The sequence below is a fragment of the Frankliniella occidentalis genome, unplaced genomic scaffold (genome assembly GCF_000697945.3).
Source record: "Frankliniella occidentalis isolate FOCC.00 unplaced genomic scaffold, Focc_3.1 Scaffold286, whole genome shotgun sequence".
Classification (NCBI taxonomy): domain Eukaryota; kingdom Metazoa; phylum Arthropoda; class Insecta; order Thysanoptera; family Thripidae; genus Frankliniella; species Frankliniella occidentalis.
In genome coordinates this window covers 273749-291569 of record NW_026267412.1, presented here as the reverse complement: position 1 = coordinate 291569, position 17821 = coordinate 273749, and the positions used below count along the sequence as shown (strand labels likewise).

General features: G+C 37.0%; 6 protein-coding genes across 7 annotated transcripts; 3 read left to right on the top strand and 3 right to left on the bottom strand.

The window, feature by feature from the left end:
* The first annotated feature begins 16 nt into the window (after positions 1–16).
* Positions 17–2394, top strand: LOC113202778 (alanyl-tRNA editing protein Aarsd1-B). Its single transcript, XM_026417169.2, has 12 exons — positions 17–200; positions 287–415; positions 492–651; positions 758–850; positions 951–1072; positions 1142–1258; positions 1353–1483; positions 1557–1623; positions 1685–1776; positions 1849–1903; positions 1977–2068; positions 2131–2394. The coding sequence occupies exons 1-12, from the start codon at positions 162–164 to the stop codon at positions 2246–2248; spliced, it is 1215 nt and encodes a 404-aa protein (XP_026272954.1). The 5' UTR covers positions 17–161; the 3' UTR covers positions 2249–2394.
* LOC113202780 (40S ribosomal protein S28) lies at positions 2295–4047 on the bottom strand. Its single transcript, XM_026417171.2, has 2 exons — positions 3736–4047; positions 2295–2392 (listed from the first exon to the last, which is right to left on the bottom strand). The coding sequence occupies exon 1, from the start codon at positions 3938–3940 to the stop codon at positions 3743–3745; it is 198 nt and encodes a 65-aa protein (XP_026272956.1). The 5' UTR covers positions 3941–4047; the 3' UTR covers positions 2295–2392; positions 3736–3742.
* A 279-nt stretch (positions 4048–4326) lies between these two features.
* LOC113202775 (probable ATP-dependent RNA helicase pitchoune) lies at positions 4327–6938 on the top strand. Its single transcript, XM_026417165.2, has 9 exons — positions 4327–4568; positions 4699–4959; positions 5038–5187; positions 5264–5428; positions 5507–5647; positions 5725–5885; positions 5965–6117; positions 6242–6412; positions 6498–6938. The coding sequence occupies exons 1-9, from the start codon at positions 4430–4432 to the stop codon at positions 6819–6821; spliced, it is 1665 nt and encodes a 554-aa protein (XP_026272950.1). The 5' UTR covers positions 4327–4429; the 3' UTR covers positions 6822–6938.
* On the bottom strand, positions 6870–11243 carry LOC113202774 (protein O-mannosyl-transferase 2). Its single transcript, XM_026417164.2, has 17 exons — positions 11010–11243; positions 10647–10739; positions 10454–10538; positions 10278–10382; positions 10074–10182; positions 9718–9986; positions 9515–9621; positions 9340–9422; positions 9133–9242; positions 8674–8880; positions 8439–8590; positions 8275–8363; positions 8034–8182; positions 7799–7958; positions 7562–7702; positions 7363–7474; positions 6870–7284 (listed from the first exon to the last, which is right to left on the bottom strand). The coding sequence occupies exons 1-17, from the start codon at positions 11084–11086 to the stop codon at positions 7179–7181; spliced, it is 2154 nt and encodes a 717-aa protein (XP_026272949.1). The 5' UTR covers positions 11087–11243; the 3' UTR covers positions 6870–7178.
* Positions 11244–11297: 54 nt separating this feature from the next.
* Positions 11298–13772, top strand: LOC113202776 (YTH domain-containing protein 1). Of its 2 annotated transcripts, none has more exons than XM_026417167.2 (2): positions 11298–11457; positions 11975–13772. In XM_026417167.2, the coding sequence occupies exon 2, from the start codon at positions 12037–12039 to the stop codon at positions 13471–13473; it is 1437 nt and encodes a 478-aa protein (XP_026272952.1). In that variant the 5' UTR covers positions 11298–11457; positions 11975–12036; the 3' UTR covers positions 13474–13772. The 2 variants fall into 2 exon arrangements, with proteins under 2 accessions (XP_026272952.1, XP_052129555.1); XM_052273595.1 differs by lacking the exon at positions 11298–11457 and adding an exon at positions 11458–11594.
* A 1077-nt stretch (positions 13773–14849) lies between these two features.
* Positions 14850–17798, bottom strand: LOC113202772 (mismatch repair endonuclease PMS2; the record flags this gene model as incomplete). Its single annotated transcript, XM_052273593.1, is given in 10 exon segments — positions 14850–15171; positions 15252–15401; positions 15476–15573; positions 15654–15754; positions 15836–15984; positions 16058–16674; positions 16762–17065; positions 17149–17313; positions 17407–17604; positions 17690–17798. Coding segments are annotated over 10 exon segments (1960 nt in total), but the record flags the coding sequence as incomplete, so codon positions are not given.
* Between the last annotated feature and the right edge of the window lie 23 nt (positions 17799–17821).

The following is a 17821-nucleotide window of genomic DNA, read 5'->3' as shown; positions in this document are numbered from 1 at the left end:
TAGCGACGGTGGTATGAGAAATTGTGAATGGTTTAACTTCAAAACGATGAAAACTGTACAAGTCACATATTTAAAGGCAAGATTGTGGGTCTGTGCACAAATTTTTTCTGCTAAGAAAGATTCGTTTTGTGGTTTTGCTTGGTTGTAGTAGAGACTTCGAAATGGTGTTTGCTTGTCAGAAAGACAGTTTCCTAAAAGAGGTCAGTCAATCATTATTTTGTGATCAGATTAAATGCTCCAGATGTAGATGTATTACCCAGGTTAATAATAATTGTGTTTGTTTTAGCTTGACACCTCAGTTGTTTCCTGCAAAGAGGCCAAAGTATCAATTAACAATAATGGCAAGAAAGAAGTCATCGATGGCTTTGAAATAGTGTTGGAAGACACAATTATTTTTCCAGAGGGTGGTGGCCAGGTAATCTTCAAACTCCAAACTAATCGATTGGTTAGTAGAAACATTCCTTCAAATTAGTTTTTGTAATAATTAACAGCCGTGGGATCTTGGAACAATTGCTGAAAAAGAAATAATTCAAGCTGTACGTAGAGGCGCAGAAGCTGTACATGTTCTTCGAGAGCCTCTTGATGTGGGTCGAAAGGTGACAGTTAAACTTGATTGGAACCGAAGACTGGATCATATGCAACAACACTCAGGTTTGTTATTTGCCTTATTCAGATCCAGCCAGGATCCAGGTGCTTTTGCAGGAAGATCTAATACTAATATACAAATCACTGATACAAAATAATTTGTGGTCGGCAGGGCAGCACCTTATTACTGCAGTGGCTTGTGCTGAGTATGGATTTGCAACTTCATCATGGTCACTTGGTGAAGAAATATCATACATTGAATTAGGTGAATACTGATTAGCAAAATAACTGAATAATAGTTGTTCCCAGTCTTGCACCTAGTGTTAAACTTATCAACTCATACTTAATTTATTTAATGATTTCAGACACACCATCCATATCTGCTGATCAGGTTGTTCATGTTGAAACCCTGGTAAACCAGTATATAAGAGAATGTAGACCTGTCACTGTTCAGGTTTATGAGGCATCAGACCCTGTGCTAAAGGAGGTAAAATGCTCAACATTTTAAGTAATTGAATCATACAGTCCTTATTAACTTCTATATTTATTTACAAAGGTAAGAACCAGAGGTCTACCAGAGGATCACGTGGGACTTGTGAGGGTAGTTTCAATTGAAAAGCTCGAAAACAACATGTGTTGTGGAACTCACGTCTCAAATTTGAGTCAATTGCAGGTATAGACACTACTCATTAAATTTGTTTGCTAGCTTCATACTTTTGAAGTTCAAAAGTTGGAAGGACCTTGTATTTTCTTAACATTTTATCTAGATGATCAAGCTGACTGGAGTTGAAAAGGGCAAGAAAAATAAAACAAAGCTAAGTTTCTTGTCAGGAAACAGAGTATTGAAGAAAATGGAAGAATTTCTTGTTCGTGAAACAGCTCTCTCGAACTTGCTGCAGTAAGTGCAAATCCTAGTCCGCACTTCTTTAATTTATTTATGATTTTAATCCCTTGGTATTTTTTTGTCCAAGGAATAAGGGGTCAGTGCATGTGCAACTGGTTGAGAAGATTCAAGATGCTTTGAAAACCACTAGTAAGGTGAGAACTGCAACAACAATCTGATTTATAGTCGCATTACTGTTTATCTTTACTTTTCCAGAACCTGCAAGTGGTGTTACGGGAGCTGGCAATTGCTGAGGCAGAAAAATTAAAGAAAGCTAGCCCCAAGCTTAAGTTTAGTATCATCCACAGGTATGAAGATGAATTCAATTAGTAGAAACTACCCACACCCAACAAAATTAGACATCTAACTAATTATTGCAGGAAGGAAGCTGACATGGACTTTATTAATGCATTCTTACGAGAATTTAATGATGAGGTTTGTAGTAGTTTACGCAGCATCGTCTTTCAACAGCCCATAAAAAGTACTTAGTACAATAATTTGTTTACAGGAAATTTTAGTTTTGCTTATTGTCGGTGAGGAGCCAGCCATCCAAGTAGTTCTTCATGGAAAGCCAGAAATTGTTGCAGAAGTAGGACCAAGGTATGACAAACCTTTCTTAACATTTACAGTTGTTCAAAAATACATGTGGAATATTTTCACAGGTTGAGTGATATTATGGAAGGAAAGGGGTTTGGAAAAGGACACAAATATCAAGCTAAAGTAGGAAAATTAAAAATGGAAGAGGCTACACAAATATTGAATGAATATTTTAAGATCTAATGTAATTTTGTTGTTAACACAAGGAGTTCAAATTAAAGAATTCAAATCACTGTTCAAGATAATTTATTAACCATTTTATCCAGGGCTAAGATCTTGGTTGGAGGAGGTAGAGCAGTCAACATTCCATCTTGCCAGTGAACATTCCTGCAACAAATTAAAAAACCACACATTTAGAAAAGACTAAGATTTTGCTAGGAACAAAATTGTGTTAGTTCTGTGAGTGTGTTGAACTGGTTTTGAGAGAGTTATTCCATCAATCAAGAAATCCTCCCCGATGACCAGAACTGTCATTTTAGCAGAACTCGGGAACCGAGAGAAGGATAAGGAAGAGAAACCCTCTCCTTCAAAGGGCATTACTGCAAATAACTTAAAATTTCACAAATGTTTAGTCAGCATTGAGAGAGCAGTTCTATAAGTAAGAAAACCTCCCCGATGACCAACTCAAATACTATAGCAGAGCTCGATACACGAGAGAAGATTCAAGGAATTGATCCTTTTCCTTCAAAGGGCATCTCTGCATATTACAGTATGAAGAATTTAATTGTAATTCAAAATCATGTTGAGTAAGTATTGAGAGAGCAATGTCATGAAGAAATCCTCCCCGATGACCAACCCCATTAGTATAGCAGAATTCAATTAAACAGAAGATCAGAGGTACAGCAGAGCCTCTCCCTTCGTAAGGGCATCTCTGCAACTTATTGTTAAAAAGCATTAACATTATATGAAATACTGTCAAGTTAGCTTTGAGAGAGCAATTTCATGAGGAAATCCTCACCGATGACCAACCCAATTAGTATAGCAGAGTTCAAATAGAATGAAGATCAAAGGTACAAAGCCTTCCCCTTCGTAAGGGCATATCTGCACTATAATGGTGATAAGCAATGACGTAAAATAAATAATGTTAAGTTAGCTTTGAGAGAGCAATTTCATGAGGAAATCCTCACCGATGACCAACCCAATTGGTATAGCAGAGTTCATATAGAATGAAGATCAAAGGTACAAAGCCTTTCCCTTCGTAAGGGCATCTCTGCAATAGAATGGTGATAAGCAATAACGTACAATAAATAATGTTAAGTTAGCTTTGAGAGAGCAATTTCATGAGGAAATCCTCACCGATGACCAACCCAGTTAGTGTAGCAGAGTTCAAATAGAATGAAGATCAAAGGTACAAAGCCTTTCCCTTCATAAGGGCACCCCTGCAGTTTCACGAAACAAAATGTTCAAGCATATGACAAATGACATCGACAGAAAGAAGCATTTCAAAGTCGGTAGAACGACTTGCACAACTCAAGGTGCACACGACAAGGGAATTACCCCAAAAACAATTACGAAAAATAGGATTCATTAATTATTGTTACTAACACTAAGCAGTTCTTGGCGTGCCGGAGGCAGCCCCGTGAATGTAGGTTAAGGCACAAAAATAACAACGCGAGCAGAAAAACAATTATGTTAAAAGGGTGGTCCAAAGAAATAACGAGAATAGTTACCTTAGATCTATCTTAATCTCCTAGCTTCACGTTCAGATTCCAGGAGGGTTAAAATATCTCCTTCGCGGACAGGTCCCTTCACGTTTCTGATGATCTGTCGGTTCTGTTCTCCGATGAATTCTACTTTCACCTGTGTGCACTGCCCCTGGGAGCCAGTTCTACCCAGAACTTTCATCACACGGGCCAAAACGACGGGCTTGTCCATGGTGAGGAATTGATTTCTAAATCGTTCAAATGAACAAAATAATCACACGTGTGCTCCCTAGAAGTCGGGCCATGCACGAAAGACAGAAACACCGGATGTCGGTCGGCGGCTGTCGATTGTAAAGCAGGAAACAGTATTTGGCTTTGGGTTTTGCGTTTCTTATACAACCAGCAAACTGCAGCGCATCCTAAAGTAAAGTCAAAACAGTAATGTAAAGATAGAAATCGCTAAAAATGTGAGATTGCTAATTTACTTTTAAAAACGAAATTAACTATCAGATATATTATTGTTGAAATAACGCGGAAGGTAGGAGGGGGAGCGGAGCGCCCCCCCCCCCCACCTCCCTGCCCCCTTTCTTGCTCTCCCCTCTTCTGTGAGATGAAAAATAATACATTACGATGGTCAAAGTGAAGTGAAAGTGAAGTAAAGTGAAGCATTGGGAACCACATGTGGTGAACACAAGATTGTATTTCTTCAAATTTGTTCAAAATGTCTTTACCGGAGAAGGTATTGATGAGGAAGATCAAGAAAAGGGAAAAAAGGAAGCAAGAATTATCTGAACAAGAGCCGGAAAAGAAAAAAAGCAAACCAGCAACCCCAGAAAATGGTCATGTTGACACGGAAGCATGTAAGTATAGGTTAATTTTCTTGAAGTTATTACTTTCCTTTCATTGGACTTTTTAAAGTAGTTGTTTGTGATTTTTCTCCTCAACCGTATTTATTGGAGAGTATTTTTTCAATTTCATTTTTCTGCACAGTGCCTGGATCTAGCTGTGCTCTTCAAGTATCAAGTGACAATTCGTTCTCATCTTTGGAAGGACATGTCTGTGAACAAACACTGAAAGGTATTGCCGACATGGGTTTTACCAATATGACAGAAATTCAGGCTCGTTCCATCCCTGGTCTCCTAGAAGGAAGAGACCTTGTTGGTGCAGCTCGTACGGGCTCAGGGAAGACTTTGGCTTTCCTCATTCCAGCTGTAGAACTCATATTCAAACTTAAATTTATGCCCAGAAATGGTAAGTCTTTTAAAAAGAATTCTACATATTATTTAGAATTATTCCTCAATGTCCTTAATAATTTTTTGTTTGTGTCAGGAACTGGCTGCATCATCATTTCGCCTACAAGGGAGTTGTCAATGCAAACTTTTGGAGTATTGAAAGAGTTAATGAAGTATCATAATCATACATATGGTTTAATCATGGGAGGGGCAAACAGACAAACAGAAGCTCAGAAATTGTCTAAAGGTTTGTTCTTAGAGCTGTTAATTGAACCTTAAATACGTCTCTTGCTTCTTATCCTTAATTCATTTCTTATGTGCAGGTGTCAATATAATTGTTGCTACCCCGGGTCGTCTTTTGGATCACCTTCAAAATACTCCAGATTTTTTGTACAAAAATCTGCAATGTTTAGTGATAGACGAAGCAGATCGTATTTTGGATATTGGGTTTGAAGAGGAACTTAAAAAAATCGTTTCACTTTTGCCCCGTAAGTGGTTTTGTGATTAAGTCATCTTTTTAGAGTGAAGAACTTTTATTGAAATTGTATGCTCTTTGTGCTAAATAGAGAGGAGACAAACCATGATGTTCAGCGCCACATCAACTGAAAAAACTGAGGCATTGAAAAAGTTAGCATTGAAGAAGGAGCCTGTGTATGTAGGTGTAGATGATTCTAAAGAAAGTGCTACTGTGGATGGGTTAGAGCAAGGTAAGTTTTCCACGTATAATGCACAAGTCTTTTTGTGGCAAGCAAATAAATTTTGCTTAATGATTATTCTATTTCAGGCTATGTAGTTTGTCCGTCAGAAAATCGATTCCTTCTCCTCTTCACATTCCTTAAGAAAAACAGAAAAAAGAAAGTTATGGTTTTCTTTAGCTCCTGTATGTCTGTTAAATTCCACCAAGAGCTACTGAATTACATTGACCTTCCTGTCCTTGCTATTCATGTAAGTTTAGTCATAAATAAACTTAGATTTATTTTATGTGTCTCAAGAGTGGTCTAACTTTTCTGTTTTTATCTTCCAGGGAAAACAAAAGCAAGCAAAGCGAACAACGACATTTTTCCAGTTTTGCAATGCAGAGTCTGGCATATTACTTTGTACTGATGTTGCTGCACGAGGTTTGGACATCCCAGCAGTTGACTGGATTGTTCAGTTTGACCCTCCAGATGATCCCAAGGTAATGGAGATCACCTTTTAATGACTAGTTGCTAGAGTCTTTCTTTTTCTGACTGAGCAATATTATTTTTTTGATCGTTGAGTTACTTTCTTAAATATTACATATATTTTCTAATTGTTCTTAGGAATACATCCACCGAGTTGGTCGAACAGCTAGAGGAGAAGGCAGCTCTGGCCATGCTCTTCTTATTCTGAGGCCGGAGGAACTGGGTTTCCTTCGATATCTCAAGCAGGCTAAGGTCCCATTAAATGAGTTTGAGTTTTCATGGAGCAAGGTGGCAGATATTCAGTTACAAGTAAGTAATCGACCCTATTTTTCAGATAATTTTCGCAGTTTAAATATTAGTTTATGGCACACTATCATACCTTTGTATGTTTCAGCTTGAGAAATTGATGACAAAGAACTATTTTCTTCACTTATCTGCAAAAGAAGCCTACAAATCATATGTTCGGGCCTATGACTCTCATCAGCTTAAAAATATTTTTGACGTTGAAACACTAGACTTAGCCGCAGTAGCCAAATCATTTGGATTTACTGTACCACCTGCAGTTGACCTGAAAGTGAATAGCCAAAACAGTAACAGACCTAGAAAACGCCTTGGTGGGGGTGGTTATGGCTATTTTAAGGAGATGAACCAAGATTCAAAGTCAAAATCATTTTACAAGCCTGTTAACAGGCAACAAAAGGGACAAAAAAAGTGGTGACAGTTTCAAGCAGGTTACAGGGCTCTAATGGGAAGCATAATTACCTCACTGTTTGTACAAAATTTTATTGTAATGATTTATGATCTATACAAAAAATAAATAGAATATTTATTAATACTGGTACAGTCTTGTTCTCTGGACGGATAGTGTCAAGAAATCTAAAATAGATTTCCCATTATAATAAATTAATATAGTAGATATTATGTTCATAATTTGGCTAATTACATTCATATAAAAGTAGAAAAAGATACATTGTTCCAACAGTCATTGAACATTTTCCTTAATTCAAATGCATGAATCAGTCACTCTCTTAACTGCTCAGTCCTCTAAAAGTACTTGAGCTCACCACACAGCCTCTTAAAACTCCCAGGAATCCATCCACTTCAAACTATGCATTGTGCTGTTTGGGTCATTTGCAAGTGGGCCAGCCATTCCATAAGCCAATGGCGAGAACAAAACAAAACTAAACAGAAGCAAGAAAGAGGGTGAGTTAACTGTTACAAGAGAACTGGGACAAATTAAGAAAATATTTTCTACCTACCTGTAAACTGTAGATGATAAAATTGTGCCCACTGTCCAATGGTAGACAACAGACTTGAATTTTTCAGGAATATATAAAAGCACAGCATCCAATATGTAGGTCAATACAATCCCTAAAAATTTGTGAGGAAAAATTGTGATATAAGAGGAGGGTAAGAAGAATATTGTTAACAATGTTCATATTTCAGATTATGTCTTACCTGTGATCATTGAGCTAAACAGAAGGGCAGGGAAGTAGTGGTGAAAGTAAAGAACTCTCCCCATGAACCAAAAAGGGGTGTAATGTAAAAGCCATCCAACAAACAGCCAAGCACCACTTTCTTTCAAACGTTGTCGCCTAGCTGTATGATGATGGAATGTGCAAAAATTGTCATCAATATGTGGGTGCTTGAAGAGTAAGTTTAAAAAAATATGAATCTTCAAAAAGTTAATTTTACCTTCAAATATTGGGTCGGGAAGAGTTATTCCTCTTTGTTGATAGACAGCACTTAAAATGAACACAAGGACAAACGACAGAAGAAAGACAATGTTGCTCCACCAGATAATAGGGTTCCCAAGTAAGTAGATACGATATGGTTGACCAGAGAAAAATTGTCCCTGTGAGGAGGATCAGATAAAAATTATGAGACAACAGTTAAAAAAATAATTAATTGTCAACAAGCTAGAGCTTACCCTAAAATTGATAGGCCACTGCCAGGGGCGAGATGTGACTTCACCCTCTTTAGGTTTCAAGCCAGCATTACCCTGCAGCATTACTGCATGAGATTCAAAGAAGCGCTCCAGAAAACTTGGAGCATACACATCAAAGCTTACATTTGGCACTAAGATGTTGAAGAGAAGACTCAATTAGGAATAGAAACTATAAGCTTGACAAGGAAAAAGGATGGATAGATGCAACTCAACTGATACTCACATTTGGGGAAAATGTTGTCTTCAACATTCCAAGCCGCATTTTTATCTCTCAAGTTTGGGTTGCAAGACACCTCTTGTTGCTCAAAAGCCCTAATAAATACTTCATTAAAATTTCTTATGGTCAACCACATTTAAACTCAAGAAAAAAAAGGAAGGAAGACACACCATTTAGGAAGCTGTGAGCCAGTTGCTGTCAGAACACAATTTTGTAAGAAGTGAAGGAGGCGTAGGCGTGAGCTGACAGTGGTGACTATTTCATCCTTCTTCCCATCAACAATCAATACTTGCCATACATCATTAGCGTCTCCAGTTCCATTCTATGAGAGAAAGTGGTTAAGTATCCATGAAAGCAGTGACGATTTGTAAAGAAAAGAGATTAATGGTTTTGTTTAAAACAGACCTCTCCATAGCCTGTAACCTGATAGTGTTTCCGAGACAGTGGAGCAAGCTCATCATGGGAGTGAAGGTTGCGTCTAGTGCTTATGTGCTCTAAGCGAATCAAATCACCGTGTTTCACAAGTGTGATAGGGTCAGTTTCGTCAGGTTCAACATCCAGTTTCTTTACTCTCCACTTATTGTTGTCATCTTTATGAGAGTAAGTTGTAATCTGAAAAGGAAAATTAAAAAATGGAATTAGGATGCATTTTATTTTTGAGACCTCAATATGCATACAGAGTGGCCCACTGACCCTGAAACATTTTTTTAGTTACTGTACCGCATACAGGCGTTGCCTATTCACTAGAGACCATTATGCATTGTTGGTGACTGTATGCAGCATAGTATAACTCCAACATGTTTCAAGGTCTGTGAGAAAACCAATACATTGAGTAAATTGAGTACAAAAAATTGATTGATTTACCTGTTGCTGCCTTGCGCCTACACCTTGAGGATACAAATGCCAATGAGAGTGGAGGTAGCCTCCACCTGTCCTCTGATTTTTAAGAGTAATCACTGCCCCATAGGCAAGCTCTGACAAAAGACAAAGGTTTAGTATTATAACTATGTTTCCTGTTTTGAATTAGATGTAAAAAAACAGATTCCACATACATTTGAAAACTGCACTTACCTCTTGGCATACTGGCATTGTGAAGTGAGTTACCCTGAAGTTGAGACTGGAAAGCTGAACTATAAAACCCATCTCCATGGCCACTGGACACAAAAAATCAGTGATCAATTCAAATCATAGTCAAAGATCATCGGTATAAGATGAGGAACAGAATGGAAGGTAAAACCCAGCTTACCTCTTGTTAAGTAGATTTAAATGAATAAAAAAGAAAAAAGAATACAGAAGAGCCGGAACAACAATCAAGCAAAGGGCCCGTGCCAAAAAGTGCTGGATGGAATAGCTCTGATGAAAAGAAAAGAAAAAAAGGTTGCTTTGAGCGTGACTTAAAAAATTATAAGAAATGTACAGCTGATTCATATACTACTAGGATTGACTTACAATTGGTTTAGAAAGATCCCCTAATATATTCCACAATTCAGAGATTGTATGAAGCCCAACATACACAACAATGAAAAGGCCAACAAATTTTACACAAATCGCACAGGATAGCATAATTCCTGTAAAAGTTAGCCAAAACCACCAGGATTTGGAAAATGACCTGTCACTGTAGGAGTTGAACTTTGCCAATCCCATTACAGATCCCATAACAAAAAAGAGCAAAATGGGATCAAGGAGAATGTACTGGGTCAAAGTCAAAGTTCCTATGTCTGATTTGAGAGAAACAGAAAAGCATTAAAAATTATAAGCATGTGAAACTCTTGAATAAAACACAAATTAATCAACAAAAATACTACCAAAAAGGACGTAAGAAGCACTGAAGACTGCGGCAGTGAGAGAATTTGTCATCTCCCACACAGTGCAGAAGCAGAAAGGAACAATGGCAGCTCCAAGTAAAGTGCAGAACTGCAAATAGAACGAAACAGTACATGCTGAAGTAAGGGGAAAGTTGAGACAAAAATAAAAGGGTAAATATGAACTGGCACTGTAAAATTGTTTACCACTCTCATGCCAAGATAATTCACATCAGTATATTTATCTCCGGGATTTGAAAACTGGAAAGAACCATCGTATCCAGTCATGTATCCAGAGAGAGCAATGAGCATCTGAAAATTAGTAGAACACATTGTAATCATATCATGATTTCATTAGAGCAGACTAGGCTTTAATTTCTGACCTTCCCAAGAGGAGGATGGACATCAAAAAAGAAAGTCCTGTTGATGTACCAGCTAGCCATCTTTCCAAAGTGAGTTTCATCCCAGCTAAAAAATGAAAGAATATAATAAAAAATTAAGCATGATGGCTCATGATTATTAAATTAATAAACATACAATTATTCTCAATTTTCGTTAGATACTAAGAATACTAACCATACATGATCTGGCTCTTCAACTTTGTAAAATCTTGTGGCGAAAGAAAGAGCCAAAACTATGCCAAAAACTATCCACCAGGTGCTGCCATCGCTGGAAGATAACAGGGTTAGCAGTCTACAGGAATTACCCGAAAAAAGCTTCAGAATTTCAAATGCTCATCTTCAATTTCACGAACATTAAGTGTCAAAAAGTAAACAATTAAATCTGATTAAATGATAGTGAAAAAAATAACATAAATAACATTTGTCTAAGAGCCGTTTATCAAATTTTAAAAATTTGTTTCATACATCATATAATTTAAACTTGTAAATAAAACATAATTTAATTAGAGCAAATGTTGTAGTTTAAAAAAATACTGACCTGTCAGCAGCCACTGCAGACGACGTGGATTTCTTAACCTTTTTGCTCTGATTTAAGCCTTTGGAAACCTTCGTCATGGCAGAGCTGTAAGTAACCAAGTAGCAATTCACATCAATAGCTAGTATACTTTTTAAAAATGAATGTAATGAAACTGAAGTTGCTTTTCTTGTTAAACAATTCTATTCAAAAACATTTCTAAATAAACGGGACCGGAGAAGTAACAGGTTATAAACAAAGCAAACGGTATTATCAGAGCCTTCTATAACGTACACTTCGTCTCCTCTTACTCTTCACTCTTCACAACACCAACACCAACGCTCCATGATCTAAAAGGCAACGATGGTCAAAGTTTTGTAGTTGACGATCTTTGTGTGTGTAAAATCAAAAACTTTGTGACCCCGATGTATTATCAAAGCTTATTTTCATATAGCGTAATCATCCTTTTAAGGTAAATTGCCCTTTTATCGGAAGTACTCAAATCTTTGATTTAAAAGCTCTGCATAGTAATTTCTACATGGAAGCACCCTAGGCTAGCTTTGTTTGGATTGAACTTCTCGGGCGCCGGGATTCGGCCGGTGTTTTGATGTAATGTGCCATTCGTTTTAAAATGCTTTTTGATAACTAAGCTATTTCATACTCGCCACTCAACGTGGTGTAATTGTTAAATCCATTAAATGACACTCGTTTATTTTATGAGGATTATAACCTTCGTCTGTTTGTCATGTTTGTTTCAGTAGTTTTGCCTTGATTGTTCAAATTTAAGTAAACAATCTTTCGTCCTGAAGGATACGAGTTAAATTGTCATATATGCTTACTTTATTTCAGTCAAATTTGAATTTGCGTAAATTTTTCTGTGCCTTATGTGTGTTTGTAATTTGGAACTCAGTGCAATTTTACTTCATCTTCTATCAAATTATTTGGGTCAGGCTGTTTTGATCTAATTCAATATTTTGTTTGAAACTTAGGTGAGGGCTCCGGCTGCTCTTCAACACTTCATTCCAATCCCATTTCTGCTGTTGGAACAATTATGGATGTGGATCTGGATATGGAAGTGGACGATAAACCACCTGTGAAAACTGAAGAAGCCCAAACTAACGATCAAGAATCCTCAGAAGAGGCTCAGGGAGAAAACATAAATTTAACTTTCAATGAAGAGATGCCTGATGAGAAAACTGAAGAAATGCCCGAGTATGACACCCGAAGTGAAGTTTCATCATCGTCATCTGACTCTGATTCAAGTCAGCCCAGTATAAGTTCAGTTAGTACCAACTCTTCCAGTGGCAGAAAAGGTAGAAGTTCAAGACATAAACGGTCCTCTCATACATCTGAAAAGAAGAGTCCCACACCAGAAAAACGGCCTAAATCAAGAGAAAAAGGAAAGTCTTATGATTATGCTACTAAATTAAACTATCTGTTTCGTGATGCTCGATTCTTTGTGATCAAGAGTAATAACGCAGAAAACGTTACTTTATCTAAAGCTAAAGGAGTTTGGTCGACACTGCCTCAAAATGAGACAAAACTCAATCAAGCTTTTAAAGAATCCAGAAATGTTCTATTAATCTTCTCAGTCAAGGAGAGTGGAAGATTTGCAGGTTTTGCCAGACTCAATGGAGAGTCCCGGCATGATGTTGCTCCAATCTCATGGGTGCTACCACCTGGCTTATCAGCCAAGGCTTTGGGTGGTGTTTTTAAAGTAGATTGGGTGTGTAGGAAAGAACTTCCATTTACTGCTACAATGCATCTGTATAATCCTTGGAATGAGGGTAAACCTGTAAAAATAGGACGGGATGGTCAAGAAATAGAACCTAGAGTAGCAGAAGAGCTTTGTAGACTTTTCCCTGAAGATGAGGGAATTGAAATGACTCCAATATTAAGGAAGTCTAAGGAAGCAGCTAAACTAGTACGCCCAAGAAGTTCTAGTTACAGAAGAGAGGGATACAACAACAGAAGTAACCGCTTCAGTTCTTCACGGTCTTCATCATTTGGCTTCCGTGGTCGTGGTGCTTCCTTTAATCGAGGCCGAAAGACATTTGGTGTATCTCGTAATCGCCTTAGTCATAGTGGAGCTGTATATAAATCATCATCATCCCGACATCGGGAGAGGCTTCCACCTATGTGGTTTGGATCATCTCGTGATGGAAGCCGCCCGTTTGGTGCTGCAGCAGCTGCAGAGGCTTACGTAGCTGATTACATGCGTAGTCTACAGCATCAGCTTCCCCCAATGCCATATGCACCTCCTCCAGGGGTCTTTGCTGGGTCTCCGAATCCCTATGATTCAATCCCTCCACCAAGATACTATGATGGACTTCCTTTGCCAGAATATCCACCATTACCCCCAAGAAGTAATGGGTACTCAGATAAGAGGTCATATGATCGTTCAGTTGATGAGTTTTTATGGCGCACAAGAGAGAGGCGGGACCGTGACAGGGACCGAGACCATCATAGGTACCGTGAACGGCGATAGAGCTAGCGACTTAAATATTGTATATGATCTATTATTCCAGTTGCTAACATGTCCAGTGCTGTGTATTTTCTCTTGATAGATCTATGAATAATTCTGTGTTAGTTGAATTTTAAGAATTTTAACCACACTGTATAGTGCGGTACAGTATCTATTCTGTCAAAAGGTGTTGTATATAATTTTGTAAGTAGAAAGTAATTATGTAAAGGTGAAAATGAGAAGAATGAATCTGGGAGAATCCTCCCATTCCTAGTTGCGTATGAAAATTGAAAAAGGTGAATAAAAAGTGTGGGGAAATTGAACTGTGCTTTTCTGTAATATAAACTAAATGGTATCTTGTGGTGATATGAAAACGAATGTAACATATTGAACTTCATTCAATGTAATATTCCCACCCAAGACTATTACTGTGATATGAACAAGTGTGTAGTGTGGAGCTTTGCTGACAAAGTGGTTCTAATGGCAGAGGTACTGTCACACTGTATGTGTTCTGGACTTGTACTTCTCTTAGGCTGTGATACACTCCCCAGTCACAAAGTGGTGACAGCTTCAATGAAGTCATGAGTTCCAAGGCAAAATTTGCTAGTTGTGCTACATGGTCAGCTAATGGTTTATATGACATCACAATGTGCAGTTTAGCTCATCAAAAGTGTGGTGAAGCATTGTAGTGTATTGAATTTTCTGCTAATAGTGTTCAAGTCTATCTTTTACTTCTTTTAGTAGCTGAAAGTGTTAAAGATATTTTTACCTACAAGTTGTTTTATCACTTCAAAGGCTTGGACCCTAAAGGGATTAAAGTTTCCTTTGAAGTGTGTATCCTTTGAAACTTTCATCATCAAACAATAAATCTTCCCTTAGGGTTTATTTGATTACATATCAAATTTGGTCTTGCTAGGTGAATGCATGATTCCATTTTAGTTCAGCCACTTCATCAATTAAAATAGTTTTAGTGTTGTAATCTTAGAGGATAGTTGTGGATTCAATTTGGCAGTCAGCACAAATTAAAGAGCTTTATTCTCAGAGGCAAATGTGCAGAAATTGATCTCATCAGTTAAGTGATAGAATGCAGTAAGGGATAATTTCCATCAAGATCCAGAGAAGAGCCTGATAAATGTGTTGCCCATATATATTGAGAGAGGATTGTTTTTAAAGGAAAAGATATTGTCTAATTTTCAGTTATTTTTATTTTCATGCTTATCAGATTATTCCCAGTTGTGTGCCATTTCCAATTTCAACGCTACAAACTGTTGGTTTTTCGTTGCCTTTCATAGAGTAACCTTTCTCAGGTGGGAAATCACTTTTATAACTATAAATATATGGACTTGCATGGTCTGCAGTGGAACTAATGTTGTTGTTGAAAAATAGGTAATGCATTGGCATCACTTAACTCTGATGTCTTATTTTTTGTAATAAAATGAATACACCTACATGCATATTAATACTTACAATCCATACTCATGGTATTCTTAAAAATAAACTAATTATGAAATTTTAAAGTACACTATCACAGCTTCAGGAGTTTCAACAGTAGAAGCAAATCATTTAGATAAATATAAAAGAAGGCTCTCAACAAAGGGGAGACATATAAAACTGACATTAAGCTTACAAAAAAAGGTGGTTCGGACTGCTTGCTCATTTTCTTTTGCGTATTAGTTCCAGATTTACCAAATGCCTCATTGTGGGACGTCCATGTGGGCAGTTCTGAAATTTGAAACACTTCAGCTATTAATTCCTCTAAAAAAATCATAAGCAAAAATGATTTAAAAGAAATATCAACATACCCATGGCTGCTCAATCTCTCCCATATGGTCAACAAGTTGCCGCATAGTTGATTTGCTTAAGGCTGTACCTATCATGACAGATTTTCTGCATGCTCTAGAGGCAAACATTGCCCGCACTCGTGATGGACGACACATTGTATGAGGAGAATCCTGTAAATATAGAAACATACTGAAAGAGCGAGAAATAGATCAACTGGGTTCAAAATATCATGTATTCGGTTTACCTGCAGCATGAAGAGCAGTTCATCAATATCTTCTTTGCCAAACTCCCAATTGTGACTTATGGGTTTGGCTGCTAACCGAACTCGTTTTGTGGGATCCGCTGTAAAGAAAAATAGAAATGCAGATACAATTTAAGTAGAAAAGACATTTGTAGCAAACTAGAGAAGTTCAAGTTCCCACCTTCTTTGTCTATCTGAAAAGTGAAGCCATTTCTAGTGAATATATCTAGATTGTCCATCAAAATACATTCATTAACAGCTGTTAGATCAAGAGTCTGAGGACTAAAGGAATTTCATTTAGTTAACAATAAGCCAATCCAGCCAATCACAACAAAAAATTAAGCAGAAGATTTACCAGCTTACATGACAAGTTTTTGATTTTTCAGGGTTGTATGAGCTTGTAGAGTCTCAAAATTATATTTCTCATCAGTAGCATGTTGGTCTACTATAAATAAATCATGGCCTAGTTTGGTAATTATAAAGCCAAGATTAAACTGACCAATTATGTCCATCTAGGAACAGATATTGTTATAAAAACATGTATTGAACAAAGAACCCACAAACGATCATTAAGAGAACACAAACCTTCGAGAACATGTCTTTTGATATTTCTTTGTTTAGTTCTTGCTCAGCACTTTTATTTTTAGTGGGATCAATTTCTGCATAAAAACGAACACGAGGTTTCCCATTGAGAGAGGTCTCAACTCCCTTCTCATTGTTAACTTTAAATTTATGGAAAAGATTTTTCAGCTTGCTCATATTCATATTTATAGTAATTGTCCTTCGACCTGAAGGCTTTTTAACATTACTATCATTTAATATTGGTAATAATGTTTCAGTGATCCTGTTGACTTTATCTGAGCTAGTATATTCAGAGACACTAGCTTTATTCAAATCAGAAACTGGTGAATTTTCCATTTTATCACAAAGCTCATCTAATTTTATTGTAGAATTGTTGTCAGTCAATTGTAATCCACTATCTTCAGTTGAATAATGGGTTGTTACAACACTGCTGTTTAAGTTGTCATCTTCCACTAGGCCATCATCTAAAGTTTCCTCCGTTGGTTTAATACTATCATTCTTACTTTCAATTTCAAAAGAATCAGTCTGACCACTGGAGGTAACTACGGCACAATGGTCGGGTGAGGTTCTCATGACAGAAGATTTTGATTCATAGGATACAAAACCAGTTAAACACAGCTCTGAAAATTGAATAAATCATGTTTGTCAGAACTATTAGTGCAACAAACACACACAAGGAGAAAACACTAGGATTAAGTTCAACTTACGTTTCTTCCCACTGCCATCGTTGTTTTCATAGCAATTGGGTCTCTTTAATCCTCGCCTAGCAGAGGATTTTTCTCCTTTGGGTGACGCAAGATCTTGGTCTGCTTCAGACCTACTGTTTGAATGGCTGAAACTTTTTAGTAATGAGGAGAAATTACTTATCTTGCAACTTGATTTATTGTTTGGAGATGGTGTTGCAGAATTTGATGGCCCATTATCACTAGGAGGGCACTTTGATGGACCAATAGCTGCATTTTGAACTTGATATGTATGTGGAATTTTTTCAAATAATTTTAAAAGTGAAGCCTGTGGTTAGATAAGAAGTCATGAACTGGCAGATAATGTTTGACCCTTTCTGTAAGATCTATCAATAAGGCACAGGCATTTACCTTCACAGTTGCTACTAGAAGCTTTTCATTGTCAAGAAAAATCTGTCTCTTGTCTGGGGTTACATTTACATCAACACTTTCACGTGCAGTTTTAATATTCAAGAACACAAATGGAAACTGATGTATATTAAAATGGTGGTATACTTCATTAACTACTTTAGAAACCTGGAAAAAACAACAGATCAATCATATAACACTACACAAAGAAACTTAAGCAAAATAACTACAAATAACTGATAATATGACATGTGCAAATACCTTGGTTGGGTCACAAGGTCTGTTATTTATGTAATAAAATTGACGATCTGTTGAGCTACGACCCTGCCCATGAGCACAAGAAGATATGCAACCTTCTAATTCAAACCCACCCAATTCTTTAATATCATTTGAAAGACCAATTTCTTCTAGATTGGATGCTGAGGGGATCTCTACTTCAATATCCAAAAGACTGTTTGCCTTCAATAATCAAGAACATTAAGAAAAGTTTCTTTGACAAGTATTTTAATTACAAAGGAGAAAAAAGAGTGTGTTTAGATGATACCTGTTTGGCTCCAAATATGCACATTATATTTCCTTTAAAAGCATTACTCCCCTGAGTAGAAACTACAACAGATTTACCTCCTTTCTTTGTTTGGTTTGAGCATAAAATCCTGAGGGATGTTATTGTTTATTA

Bases quoted from the DNA above. Each gene is read 5' to 3' on its own strand.
- LOC113202780 (XM_026417171.2), bottom strand. From the start codon at position 3,940: ATGGACAAGCCCGTCGTTTTGGCCCGTGTGATGAAAGTTCTGGGTAGA.
- LOC113202776 (XM_026417167.2), top strand. From the start codon at position 12,037: ATGGATGTGGATCTGGATATGGAAGTGGACGATAAACCACCTGTGAAA.
- LOC113202775 (XM_026417165.2), top strand. From the start codon at position 4,430: ATGTCTTTACCGGAGAAGGTATTGATGAGGAAGATCAAGAAAAGGGAA. The intron at 5,188-5,263 runs GTTTGTTCTTAG...TCTTATGTGCAG, and splicing joins AGCTCAGAAATTGTCTAAAG to GTGTCAATATAATTGTTGCT. The intron at 5,886-5,964 runs GTAAGTTTAGTC...TTTATCTTCCAG, and splicing joins TTCCTGTCCTTGCTATTCAT to GGAAAACAAAAGCAAGCAAA.
- LOC113202774 (XM_026417164.2), bottom strand. From the start codon at position 11,086: ATGACGAAGGTTTCCAAAGGCTTAAATCAGAGCAAAAAGGTTAAGAAA. The intron at 10,383-10,453 runs GTCAGAAATTAA...ACTAATTTTCAG, and splicing joins TCCATCCTCCTCTTGGGAAG to ATGCTCATTGCTCTCTCTGG. The intron at 7,703-7,798 runs GTAAAATTAACT...ATCATCATACAG, and splicing joins TCCCGACCCAATATTTGAAG to CTAGGCGACAACGTTTGAAA.
- LOC113202778 (XM_026417169.2), top strand. From the start codon at position 162: ATGGTGTTTGCTTGTCAGAAAGACAGTTTCCTAAAAGAG. The intron at 652-757 runs GTTTGTTATTTG...TGTGGTCGGCAG, and splicing joins TCATATGCAACAACACTCAG to GGCAGCACCTTATTACTGCA. The intron at 851-950 runs GTGAATACTGAT...TAATGATTTCAG, and splicing joins AATATCATACATTGAATTAG to ACACACCATCCATATCTGCT.